At 47.0% G+C, this 13,479-nt stretch overlaps 2 protein-coding genes across 2 annotated transcripts in view; one reads left to right on the forward strand and one right to left on the reverse strand.

Moving 5' to 3' along the window:
• HDLBP (high density lipoprotein binding protein) overlaps positions 1–7,218 on the reverse strand; it is a 71,982-nt gene extending 64,764 nt beyond the window's left edge. Inside the window, exon 1 of the mRNA XM_006083007.3 lies at positions 6,947–7,218. The gene's annotated coding sequence lies outside the window, so the exon portion shown is untranslated. The remainder of the gene's footprint in view (positions 1–6,946) is intronic.
• SEPT2 (septin 2) overlaps positions 7,212–13,479 on the forward strand; it is a 32,294-nt gene continuing 26,026 nt past the window's right edge. The window contains exons 1-2 of the mRNA XM_006083005.3: positions 7,212–7,334; positions 11,158–11,187. Coding sequence (XP_006083067.1) covers positions 11,179–11,187 — 9 coding nt within the window. The 5' untranslated portion in view covers positions 7,212–7,334; positions 11,158–11,178. The remainder of the gene's footprint in view (positions 7,335–11,157; positions 11,188–13,479) is intronic.

Here is a 13,479-nt window from a genome sequence, read left to right on the forward strand (position 1 = left end):
GGGTGCATGCAGGAGGCAAAAAATAGATGTGTCTCTCTCACATGTTTCTCTCTTTCTGTCTCTCCCCTTCCCTTCCACTCTCTCTAAAAATCAATGGAAAAATATCCTCAGGTGAGGAATAACGAAACAAAAAACAAACAAAATGGCAATCCTTCATGATTCTTCCCCAAAAACTATCTCCAAAATTATGGCTTTATCTAAGATTTTTCTTGGATATATTAATACATGGTTTAAATCAAAACAGGATCACATTAATGCAGTGTTTCGCCACTTGCTGCACTTAGTTCCATTAAAAAAATGCATCATGCCCTGGCCAGTGTGGCTCGGTTGGTTGAGAGTTGTCCTGTGTACCAGAAGGTTGCCAGTTTGGATTCCCAGTCAGGGCACATGCCCAAGTTTCAGGTTCAATACCCAGTCAGGGTGCAAAAGGGAGGCAACTGATCTATGTTTCTCTCGATCTCCCTTCCTCTCTCTCTAAGGTCAATAAAAACATTTTTTTAAATGCATCATGCTGTCTTTCCAAGTTTTATACACAAATTGACCTATTAGCAACTGCATGAAATAGGATGAACACAAATCCCCTGCTGATGTTGCTTTCCCCCCCCTTTTTAGTGATTACAAATGCTGAAGAGAATACCATCTGCCCACCTGAGCCTGTATCTCCACAGGACAAAGTTTTAGAAATACAGTTACATGATCATGAGGGGTACACGGATGGGCACTGCCAAAGCAGATGAACCCCCTACAAGCTACACTATTCACACTCACATCTGCATTAACCTGGCCCCTCACCCTTGATAACTAACACAGTCATGCTTATTTTTCCAATCTGTAGGGAAATATGATTTTAATGTCAATTCTCTGATCGTCAGTGAAAGTAAAATCTTGCTTTGCTTACTGGCCATCTGATTTTCTTAACCGAGAAGACGAACCTATTCACAACCTCTGTCCACTTTTCAGCCAGGGTATTTCAGCACACATTAGATGAAGCAAAATCCATGGCTATGCAACTAAGGAGAAAAGCAAAGAAAGAACTATAAATTTCAGTGAAACTCAAGTTGTAAGCTCAAAAGAACATTGCTAAAGGGCACCCAGGCAAAAGTGATAAGAAAATATTATCAAAAGAGATATGTTTTGCCTTTCATGCCCTGGTCAAAGGCTATGGAGGTTTTTCTCAGGAAAGGGAAATAGAATCTTTCATCTGGGGACACCTGTTTCAATGGAGGGTGGGAAGCCTTTCTGAAGACAGAGGGAGTAAGTACTTCCAAAGTTACTGCTGAGTTTGTAGCCTTCTCCTCTCTTGGCCCCCTGAACACAGGCAGCCAAGCAAGAGGCTGGAAGGTTTTTTCTGGATAATCCAAAGAGACCCAAAGAAGCTGACAGGATGTTTTAATGGCCCTGCCAGGTGCTTCTAGGCCAGTGGTTCTCAACCTTCCTAATGCCACGACCCTTTAATACAGTTCCTCATGTTGTGGTGACCCCCAATTTCATTGTTACAAACTGAACATAATTAAAGCATAGTGATTAATCACAAAAACAATATGTAATTATATATGTGTTTTCCGATGGTCTTAGGCGACCCCTGTGAAAGGGTCGTTCGACCCCCAAAGGGGTCGCGACCCACAGGTTCAGAACCGCTGTTCTAGGCACAGGCTCAGGAGCTCTCTGAAAAATGTGCAGGCAGGGGAACATCCCAGATAGCCCAGAAAAGGCTCTGATCAAAGGCAAAATCCCCAAACAAAAAGCAGCCTGAAGGAAACAATGACTTCAGGGAAAAGAAAACTTTAAAACTCGTTAATGTCTTCAGATAAGAGGAGATACCACATCCATGAAACAAAAACAGGAGGTTACAAATTAGGAATAGAGAGAACAAGAGAAAGCTCTTTGAAATAGAATGAGAAAAACTCAATAGAAGGGCTAGAAGATAAAGTTGAGAATGTCTTCCAAAAAGAAAATAGAACACCTAAGAAAATCAGTGTCCATTCAGAAGCTCTAAGAGTTTCATTCTAGAAAGAGAAAGTGGCCCTGGTCAGTGTAGCTCAGTTGGTTGCTCTAAGACCCATGCACCAAGAGATCACAGGTTAGATTCCTGGTCAGGGCACATGCCCAAATTGTGGGCTCAATTCCCAGTAGAGGGAGTGCAGGAGGCAGCCGATCAATGTTTATCTCTCTCCGTCTCCCTTCCTCTCTCTGGAAAAAAAAAAAAAAAAATCAATTAAAAGGAAAAAAACATAGAAAGAGAAAGTGAATGGGAAGAAATTAAAGTAATAAATCAGGAAAACTGCCCAGCATTGAAGGACAGGAGTTTCCAAATAAAGGGGTCCAAAGTGTTCCAAGGGACATCATCACACTTGGTGTTTTGAATTTCATAGTGAGAAAATCCTTTAAGCTGAAAAAAACAAACACAACAGTCACACATAAAGGCTTCAGCAATAACACTGGAAGATGGGGATGGAGGCCTAGGACAGATTTATACACTATGAGGTTAATAAAAAACACAATTTTATAAGATAAAAAGGTGGGTTTGGCATTGAGTTTTAGTGACAAATACATAGAAAATTAAGCCAACAAACAAGACTCATAAAAACTTCATAGAAAACAAAAATTTATTAAGGAAAGATAAAGTGACCCATCACACTATCTGGCCTAGCTGTGAGACTATGCAGTCATAATATAAACACTAAATTCTGAACTGTCCAAATTAAAGATGCGCCTGCTCAGATAGCCATGTATTTGTCTGCACAGCAACAGCAAAGGGTAAAAGAAAACCAGAAACTTCACATCTATTCCAGAGTTAAGTGAAGAGAATGTATGAAATGGAGGAAGAGTCATAAATAAGCAAGTCAGCACATCTATCTAGTAATATTCAAATTGGTTGGGACGCCATCACAGTAAGGACCATCAGCAGGCTGCGTGCGCAGCGGGTGCAACCATCAGCAGGCTGCGTGCGCAGCGGGTGGGTGGGGACTTGCAGCATTGGGGACTCAATGGCCACTGCTGCTTGCCCCGGGCTGGCCCTGGGCAAGCGGGGACGGGGGCGGGGCCCGTTGGAGGGCGGCCTGTACTCCCCACATGGCAGTGGCGGCTGTAAGTGCTCACGGTGGCCGCTGCTGCTTGCCCAGGGCTGGCCTGGTGCTCCAGCAAGCCGCCATTGGCCGCTGCCACTTCGAGGGCCCGAGGCTCAGGCAATGAGGGCTGGGCGAGGCCCAGGCAGCCTCGTGGCCGGCAGTGGCAGCAGCAGAGGTGTGATGGGGGTGTCGCCTTCCCCTGATCACAGGGTTGCCTCCTGCAAAGGGAGGCCAGAGGCAACAGCAGCAAGGGGGTGATGGGGGCGGTGCCTTCCCCTGATCAGCCGGTCGCCTCCTGCAGAGGGAGGCCAGACTGCAGCCATCAGTAGGACATCCCCTGAGGGATCCCGGACTGTGAGAAGGGGCAGGCCAGGCTGAGGGACCGCCCCCTCCCCCCAGTGCACAAATTTGGTGCACCGGGCCTCTAGTATACTATAAAGACCAAAGGAATCACCCAAGAGCAAGCCTGGGTGCTCTGCAGAAGAAACATGATCTGGGGAAGGCTAGTCATAGTTTTTCCTTACAAGCCTTTCTAGATTTATTTGACCTCTTAAAAACATGAAGATACATCCTTGGTTTGAAATAAAATTAATTTTTTTTATTTTAAAATTCATATGAATCCAAATAACAAGTATTAAGGGTGAGTATGCAGTCAATGTATTTTACCAAATTAACAGCAAGCATCAAGATGACTAATTCCACACAATGCCCAGACATGCCTGGAACAACATGTCTGGCTTGTATTTAACGGTATTCGAGGAATTTCAGCGTGCTCGGAAAATAACAGCCTACTAGGGATGTCACTTAAAAAATGTCTCTGATTTGAGAAAGAAAATCTTGCTTAGCCCAAAATAACTTGTATAACCAATTTTTTAAAATGTTTTATTTATTTTTTTACAGAGAGGGAGAGGGATAGAGTGTTAGAAACATCAATGAGAGAGAAACGTCAATCAGCTGCTTCCTGCACACCTCCTACTGAGGATGTGCCCACAACCAAGGTACATGCCTTGACCGGAATCAAACCTGGGACCTTTCAGTCCGCAGGCCAATGCTCTATCCACTGAGCCAAACCGGCTAGAGCGTATAATCAATTTTTAAAGTGTCATACACATGAGTTTCTTTTCTTGGTTTTCAATGTTGAATGTGTGGTGCTTCTAAGGGAAAAGGCATGTTCTCTGGTTGCTTTTCTACTGGGTCAAAAACTTTTATAACATGAATCTTGAGACTTTTTGCAGCCATAACTCAGCAATTGAGAACTCAGCTGTGTGCTGATTCTTCCAGGAGCTTGGTTATTTCTTAACAGAAAAGGAAAATGCCTTTCTATGTATGATCACCAGCCCTGTGGGAGGAATGTGTACTGAAGGAGTGATACCAGTATAAATACCATCGGTAGTTCAAAAAGTGTGTTCTCTGCTCAAGCCCTTTTGGTAAATGAATGTTTCAGTTGGGAAGCATTAATGGAGAATCTACCTGATCCATTTGTGACTGAAGGTCACAAGTCATCCTGGCAGACAGTGTGATCACTTGAAACCCTGTCCCAAACAGTGTTTTAGATAGGACTAACTAAAGGGCATGAAGTCCTTCACAACAGGGTCTCAACAAGCCCTCCACCCTTTCAGAGGTTGGCAGTATACCAAATTCTCAAGCTCTTGCCCATATATGCCAAGCTATAGCTGTCACACGTCCCCTTTGCATTAGCTAATCTTCCTGCCTAGAACATCCCATCCTGCCAACTCCACATAGAAAACCCCTTATTCATTCTCTAAACCCCAGTTCAATAACTACATTCTTTCTAAAGACTTTCCAACTTATTACTGCCTTCTCCTTCCTCTACCCAAATATTGGACCTATCTCCATTACTGTACTTACAGTACTGTAATCTAATTATTCTTTTACCAGAAAATCCCCTATACTAGACCATAAACTGCTTTAGTGAAAAAAAGTCTATACCCTCTTTACCTTTGCATCCTCAGACTCCTTAACAGTATCTGGCACACGGCAATTCCCAATAAATGTTTCTTGAACTGTTGAAGTTATGAGGCTGAAGTCAGAGAATAAGAAGCCCCAAACAGCAATATGCCTAACCGGTAGCTATGAAGCGCACTGACCATCAGAGGGAAGGAGGGAGGGCATGAAGAGATTAACCAAAGATCTTATATGCATACTAGAGGCCTGGGCGGTGGGGTCCCTCCGCCTGGCCTGCTAGGATCCTCAGAAACCGGCAGTCCAACATCCCCCAGGGTTCCCAGATTGTGAGAGGTCGCAGGCCAGGCGGAGGGACCCCACCAGTGCACAGATTTGCACTGGGCCTCTAGTACTTAAAGATTCAATAAGAAATTCTCCCATCAAGCAGCTGAGATGTCAGCTTGGCCCACTGGATAGGGCCTGGAGGTGCTTCGGAATATGGCCCCAATGATCCCAGAAATGCTCTCCTTATGCTCACTGCACATGTACCCAGGTGATGTTAACCTGATTACAGAAGATGCATGGCACATAATTGAACTAAAGGCAATTACAGGGAAGTCCAATCCTCATTATAAATTAACTGGCTTTCAAATGTTATTCCTCAAGGCTTTGAAACACCTTCCCAACTACTTTAAACACTGCTTCCAAGCATCCTAAAATTAAACGTACTTAATGAGTTTAGCTTGCAAGTATTTGACCAGTTCAAAATTGTCAAATATAAACTGGAGCACTAGGTTTCCTCCCATGTTCCATCATTCCTGGTTTGCTTCCATACGTGAACATCCATCAACTGCCTCAGACAAAATCCTGACTATAACACCCTACTTGCCAATAAAGTAAGGATCCTTAAGCAGATACCAAACACTGGTAAAGTCATTGCCTGAGGGCTGAAGTGAGCCATGAAGCGGAGGACCCATAACAAAACCCAAAACTGAAGGGCCAGTCATCCGTTCCTGAAGATGCTTCATCTGACCAGAAGTGTTGCTTAATAAATAGCACATAATATGTATTTCCTTTCGTTCTACGTGGTATCCAAACTCCATGCAAAGTCTGACCCTCCCATTTTCTAAGTCGGGTGGGAGAGGATATTTGGCAGCTGGCCCTGAGTACATAACCACTTTCCAAAATATGCCCTCGGTATCCGCTAGTGTCAGATACAGCTTCAGGTTCCCAACACGAAGCTGTCGCACGCCAGAGACTCAAGAATGTGTTTATTTTCAGTCAGGAGCAATCTACAAAGGCTTCCTGTGGGAGAGCATCCGCGCACAGCCTTCAAGAGTGTGGGACGGCTGCTGGGCCTACAGGCCACCGGGAGGGAGAAAGGACACCCCGGCTAGGGCAGGGGGCAGCGCTGCTCCCGTCCCGCCCCGGCCAGGCATGTTGCCCTCCCGCCCCCGAGTCCCCGAGCCACGCGATCCCAGTGGGTTTGGAAGTGCCCCCCAGGTCTCACCTCGCGACCCGGACCCCAAGGAGAAAGGGGGAGAGGAGCCCGCGGCCCCGCCCTCCCCCTGGGGCACAGGCCCCAGGCCCAGGCGCTCGAAGGCCACGTCCCCCGAGACCCGTGCCGACTCTAGGGTCTGCGCGCAGACCCGCCGGCCCACGTGACGTGCGGCAGCCAATCGTGGCGAGGCCCCCGACCATCGAGACGACGGTGGCCCAGGGCTGGAGCGGCCCGCTCGTCCGCTTGCCATCCCCACTCCGGCCCCGCTCCAGTGCTTCCAGCTCGGTGCTGCCGCCATCTTCCTGGAGGAGAGGGCCAGAGGCGAAGGCGCCCATCCCTGCGGTCGCTCCGCACACTTACCGCCACCTGCCCTTCCCCGAACGCCTCTGTTCTCCTCAGCAGTCACTTAGCTCCTTCTAAAGAGACTTCCTTACTTCCACTCTAGTTACCCACAGGCAAAGAATCACATTACCTGTTCCAGTCTTACCAGCGTAAGGAGATCAGGCTCACAAGCTGGGAACTGTGGAGAAACAGGGACAAGCCGCCATCTTGGTAAAGGAGAAGAGGCTACGCTTGACCTCCCCCCCACCCCCAGCATCTATATGGCCAACCGCCGTGGGAGGGGCACGGCGCCTGCGCAGAGGCGGAAAACGCGGACGAGCCTGCGCCTGCGCACTCAGAAACTGGCGCATGGGGGAGGGGAGGCAGGACAGGTCGCGCAGAGGAGAGGAATGCGTTGGCAAAGGGGCGGGGCGACGTGGTGACGCAATCCGCCTGCCCGCGGGGCGGGGTGCGAGCAGACGGCGGGCGCTGGGTGGATACGCGGCGCGGTCGGTTGGCTCTTCTTCGGCTCCTCCGCGGTGAGTGTCTCGCCGTGGGTCCCCGCCGCTGCTGCCGGGATGCGAACTGTGGGGCTGGCACAGAAGGGGTAGGGGGCCCACTCTGGATGGCGGTTAGCCGTCCCGGGGGGCGCAGCGGCGGTGGTGACCGCGCAGTGTGGGGGAGGGGCTGTCAGCCTGCGGTCCTTGGTCCTCCCCGCCCTCCCAGGTTCTCTATCCTCCCCCGTCCTTTCCCGGGCCCTCCTCTACCCTCTCCCCAGCCTTCCGGGCCCTCCCCGGACCCCGCCCCCCGGGAGCCCTGGCTCCGGCGGAAACGACAGGGTGTGTCCCGGGAGAACCCAAGTGACCCCTTGCTCGCTCTGTGTGATAATTCCGTGCAACTGTTTCAGTAGTTGATCAGGGGTACAGGACGCGCAGTTGGCGGTCGTGGTCCGGAGGGAGAGTGCTTTTGTCGTGCGGCCATCCTTTTGTCCCTTTGACATGGGCCATTTCCTCCCGCTGGCCCCTGGCAGAAGGGAAGCCTCCAGAAGTCCTTGCCTCCTTGGCTGTCTGGCTGCAGGGGAGAGGCCCCACCATTCCCCTGAAGGCCTGAGGGGAGGAGGCCCATCTGCGGCTGCCCTTGCTTTCTGTAAAGCCCCAACTCTCACGTGGTCCACAGGACCCACAAGACCTGGCCACCATTTACTTTTCCGCCTAATTTTTTTACCAGGACCACCCTTACCGTGTCTGCCCTCCCCCATAGACACGTGACCAACCACACTGAACTGCTCAAACTGCTGTGGTCTGTCTTTTGGCTTGGGCCCAAACCCTTTCTTTTGTCTAGAACCCAGCTACCTCCCCACCTTTTCTGCCCTTTGCTTGCCTAGTCCCAGCTCTGCTATTCAGGACTTGGTCCAGATTAGATTTCCTACGGCCGGCATAGATGTTGGCCTGATGTTAGCCTTTGTCCTACTTACTGTATGGTAGTTGTCCTGTGAGGGGCAGGGGATGTGTGAACTTAGTCACCTTTACCCTTTGCCTAGCACAGTGACCCTCACCTAGTAAGTTCCCAAATATTTGTTGAACGACTCACTGTTATAACACCTCAAAATAAGTATGTTCCAAAACAGACTTACTGTCATGAGGAGAGAGACCTACTGGTGTAAGGGGTCACGATAGCTGCTTCCTGGTGTTTGTAGTTGGAGGTTCACGATTTCCATTTTTGGTAGTTCCGACACAGGCTTTCTTTGCACCACCCAACTTCCTAACTCACTGTGTGCTGCTCTGTCAAATCTTGGCAATGATCTCGGCTGGAAAGGATATCCTGATATTTCTTTCCACTGTCCATCTTGATCTCTCACCCAGCACAGCAGCCCAGGGTAAAGAACAAGGGCTTTTCCATTTGGTCAGATTAGCAGGGTGACCTAGGGAAATGAGCAGGGGAGAGTGGAACCTCTATCATTCATAAATGTGATTCAGGTCCCTTTTTATATCCAATACCAAAGACAAACTGCTAAAAAAACAACAGTTTTCTTTTTCCAGAGAGAGGACACCAAAACTCATTTGGCAGCAGAACTGGGCTGAATCCATATGTATAGTCCATATTTATCCCACTTTTTGCTAATTGTCATACATGTCACTACATAAAATACATTTGGATGTGGGGTGCTGCCCGAGATACCATTGAGGGTGTTATGGGATATACTGTACATGTATCTTCTTCAGATCCAAATAATCTGAATGCCAGAACATTCCAAGGGCTCTAGATAAGGGATTATGAACCTTCTAGGTCCTACACTGCAGAGTCATTTTGTGGACTTGGGATAATGTATATAAAATACAAGAGTAACATGTTGATAAATGGGAGTTATGGGTAGTCCATTAATATAAATGCCACCAGCAGAATATGTTTATATTGCCAAGAATCCAGTTTTATCCATCGTTCTTCATCTTTTGTTTTGGAAAATGTGAGTATTGCTTGGGAAGTATCAAGACTTTCTCACTGAAAACCAGGTGCATAAAGAAAAGCAATTTGTCCTCAGCTGATGTGAGTCAGCAGTTGAGCCTGGACCCATGAACCGAGAGGTCAATGGGTCAATTCCCGGTTAGGGCACATGCTAGGGTTTTGGGCTCAATCCCCAGTAGGGGGTGTGCAGGAGGCAGCTGATTGATGATGTTTCTTATCAATGTTTCTTTCCCTCTCCCTTCCTCTCTCTACAAATTAAAAAGAATATATTTTTAAAACAATTGAAATTTTTAAAAATATGTAACTGCTGTGAAGAAAATTTAAGCAACTTTGAAAAGAGATTTTTATAGTACGTAGCTGTTTATAAATTATGCTCTGTTAAAACTGGGGAGGTGGAACCCTGGCCAGGTGGCTCAATTGGTTAGAGAGCATTGTCCGGATTCGACAAGATTTCAGAGCACATACAAGAAACAACCAATGAATGTATAAGTGGAACAACAAATCAATGTCTCTCTTTTTCTCTCTCTCTAAAATCAATAAATTTAAATAAAATGGTTCTGGCCAGTGTAGGTCAGTTAGTAGGGTGCCATTCTGTGCACCAAACGATTTCCAGTTTGATTCCCAGTGAGGGCACATGGCCTGGGTTGCAAGCTCGATCCTCAGTAAGGGGTGTGCAAGAGGCAGCTGATACATGTTTCACTCTCACATAGATGTTTCTCTCTCTCCCTCTTCCTTCTCTAAAAAAAAAAAAAAAAAGAAGAAGAAATGATGAACAAAGTATCGCAATAGAAGGTTAAATAAAATCCAGAAGCTGGTTCTTTGAAACAAATTCCTTAGAAATCCTATCTTAACCTTGGTTAACCAAGCCATACACTGGGGTGCAGGGGCCTCGTTTCTTCAGAGGTGGTTGGAAACATTTCCATTTGGAAGAGAAACTTAAGAGTTTGAAGCATTCATGAAAAGATTTGTGGGAAGTGGGGGGCAGAAAATTGAAAGAAGCTTTCTAATAAAGTTTCTAAGCTTTATTAGAAAGAATAAAATTAGAGAGAATAAAATTTGACTGCATTCAGATCTCTTGACTTTGTTACCAAAGGTTAGCCAACAGATCCCACACATTTCCCAAAGTTTCAGGGCTTCTAAAATTTGCATGAAAATTCCAGATAACTCTAAAACTGTCACATTTCTCAAACACTCAATTGCCTTCAGTCCTTTTTCCTTTGCTTATAAATGTAGTTCATATTGCTCTGTATGCCCCAGTGTCAAAATCTAATTCTCAGGCGCTCTAGAAATCTCTGACAGCCAGGTAGCACAGTACTCCCCAAGCACTCCTTTCTTCTTTTTCTTTTTAATCCTCACTTGATTACATGGTTAGAGAGAGGAAGAGAGAGAGAGAGAGGGAGAGAGAGAGAGAGAAACATCAATCTGTTGCCTCCCGTGCATGTGCCCTGACCAGGAATTGAACCAGCAACCTTTCGGTGCACAGGCCAGCGCTCAATCAGCTGAGCCAGGCACCCCTTTCTTGTTAAAAAGGTTCAAAGAGAGAAGACCAGTTCCAGAGGTCATGGAAACTTGTCTTCTCCTGGTGTGACCTGAGATTGTAGTACCTAACATATACTCATTATTAAAGAAAGTCTGAATATTCTTGAAAATATGGAATGATATATATATATATATATATATATGTATATACACACATAGAAATATATGGTTGCTTTTGAACTAATTCATATCTAACTTGTCTTTATAATGATACAATTTTACCATTTCTGGGGAAGTATTTGATGTAATTGAGAAGCTGAGTGAACAAGCTATTGATGCCTTATGTGTGTTTTTCACGTCAATTCATGCTAAGTTAAATACATGTATGCATTATGGATATATGCCTGTGTATTTTTACAGATTGACGGAACTTCACTGAAGATGTCTAAGGTAAGAACTTATACTTCCTATATCTACAGTGTGAGCAGAAATGGCTTTATGTTCTCGAACTGTTTACAGTCAAAATTTATGATTCGTTATTATTTTTATTTAAGTATTGATTGATTTCAGAGAGAACGGGAGGAGAGAGAGAGAGAAACATCAGTGATTAGAGAGAATCATTAATCAGCTGCCTCCTGCACACTCCCTACTGTGGATTGAGCCTGCAACCTGGGCACCTCCTGGTTCATGAGTTCATACTCAACCACTAAGCTATACCAGCCAGGCATTATCTTTAATATAGCTGATCTAACTATGGTATAGCTGATTCATTATTTTTAATATAGCTGGTCTATTTGATTCATTAAGACAATGTTCTAATTTAATTGTCCTAAAAGCTTTGAGCTTTTTTTCTCTCAGATTTCCAATTTCTTGTTTCTAAATACATCAAGAACAACCCATTTAGCCTCTATAGGTCATTCCCAGCAGACTAATCACATAATAATTTAAAATTCTAATAATTTATCATGATGAAATTGATGGGGCTCTTCAACTTGATAAATTGGTTTATATTATCTTTTGCAGATTAGCCCAGAGCCCTGAAATAAATTAGTTTTAAAAGACGTGGAGGAAAGCAGAATTTGTGGTTAAAATTACAAGATTATATTCTTTCTTTTTGCCTTTCATTTTTGAATCTTTGGGTATTAGTATCTGATGCATAAGCATCATGCTAGTTTTTGTTTTTTATACAAGTACTAGAGGCCGGGTGCACAAAACACATGCACAAGTAGGGTCCCTAGGCCTGGCCAGTGATCAGGGCCGATCAGGTTCCCCACCTCCTCCTTCCCTTGCTCCCTCAGGGCCCTGCTGCTGCTGGTCCCCCACCATGTTCCCGCCGCCCCCTGGTGATCAGCACACGTCATAGTGAGTGATTGAACTCCCGTTCTCCCGGTCGAACTCCCGAGGGGACACTTTGCATATTCGTCTTTTATATATATACTAGAGGCCCGGTGCACAAAAATTTGTGCACTCGGGGGAGAGGGGGGGGTCCCCCAGCCCGGCCTGTGCCCTCTCGCAGTCTGGGACCCCTCGGGAGATAACGACCTGCTGGCTTAGGCCTGCTCCCGGGTGGCAGAGGGTAGGCCCAATCCCTAGGTGCAGCCCCTGGTCGGGCTCAGAGCAGGGCCGACTGGGGAATTGGGGCGCCGCCCCCTGTCATGCACAGAGTAGGGCGGATTGGGAGGTTGCGATGCCACCCTCAGTCACGCTCAGGGTAGGGCCGATTGGGGGGTTGGGGCACCGCCCCCTGTCACACTCAAGGCAGGGTCGATGGGGAGGTTGCGGCGCCACCCCCTGTCACGCACAGAGCAGGGCCAATCGGGGTTGGGGCGCTGCCCCCTGTCACTCACAGAGCAGGGCCCATCAGGGGGGTTGGGGCTCCGTACCCTGTCACGCACAGAGCAGGGTCGATCAGGGGGTTGGGGAGCTCCCCCCTGTCACCCACAGAGCAGGGCCTATCAGGGGGTTGGGGAGCTCCCCCCTGTCACGCACAGAGCAGGGCCGATCAGGCGGTTGAGGAGCTCCCCCTGTCACACACAGAGTAGGGCCGATAGGGGGTTGGGGGGTTGGGTTGTTGTTGTTTTTTTAAAATATATTTTATTGATTTTTTTTAGAGAGAGGAAGGAGGAGGGATAGAGAGTAAGAAACATCGGTCAGCTGCCTCGTGCACACCTCCCATTGGGGATGTGCCCACAACCAAGGTACATGCCCTTGGCTGGAATCGAACCTGGGACCTTTCAGTCCGCAGGCCGAGGCTCTATCCACTGAGCCAAACTGGTTAGGGCTATCCATCAACTCTTTACAAGAACTCTATGCAGTGATGTTATTATTTATTTTCCAGATCAGGAAACTGAGGCACAGGGTAAAAAGGTCTGCAGTCTGTTCTCTGCCGAACTTTAAGACCAATAAGGCCTAAAATTCAAGCCAGTAAGTCCAGCCACACCCTGGACAGAACCCCCTGGATGCCTCTTAGACATCTTGTACTCAACAGCTCAAGGGAATTTGTCTCTCTTCCCCAGACTTCTCTTCTCTGGCTCCTCATCCCCCCAACCCCCACATGGCCACTTGCCTGTCATTCCTACTCTCTGCACTCGCAAATCTAAAAAAGACATCAAAACCCTTCGGGAGCCTTTGGAAACGCCACCAAGTCAGTTTTCTTATATGTCAGAAAGTAGATTGTAAAATAAAAGAAATAATAAACAGGTAACACCCTACCCCGGGGGGGAGCCCAACTGCCCCGGCTAG

This window comes from Myotis lucifugus, unplaced genomic scaffold, assembly GCF_000147115.1.
Source record: "Myotis lucifugus unplaced genomic scaffold, Myoluc2.0 scaffold_5, whole genome shotgun sequence".
Classification (NCBI taxonomy): domain Eukaryota; kingdom Metazoa; phylum Chordata; class Mammalia; order Chiroptera; family Vespertilionidae; genus Myotis; species Myotis lucifugus.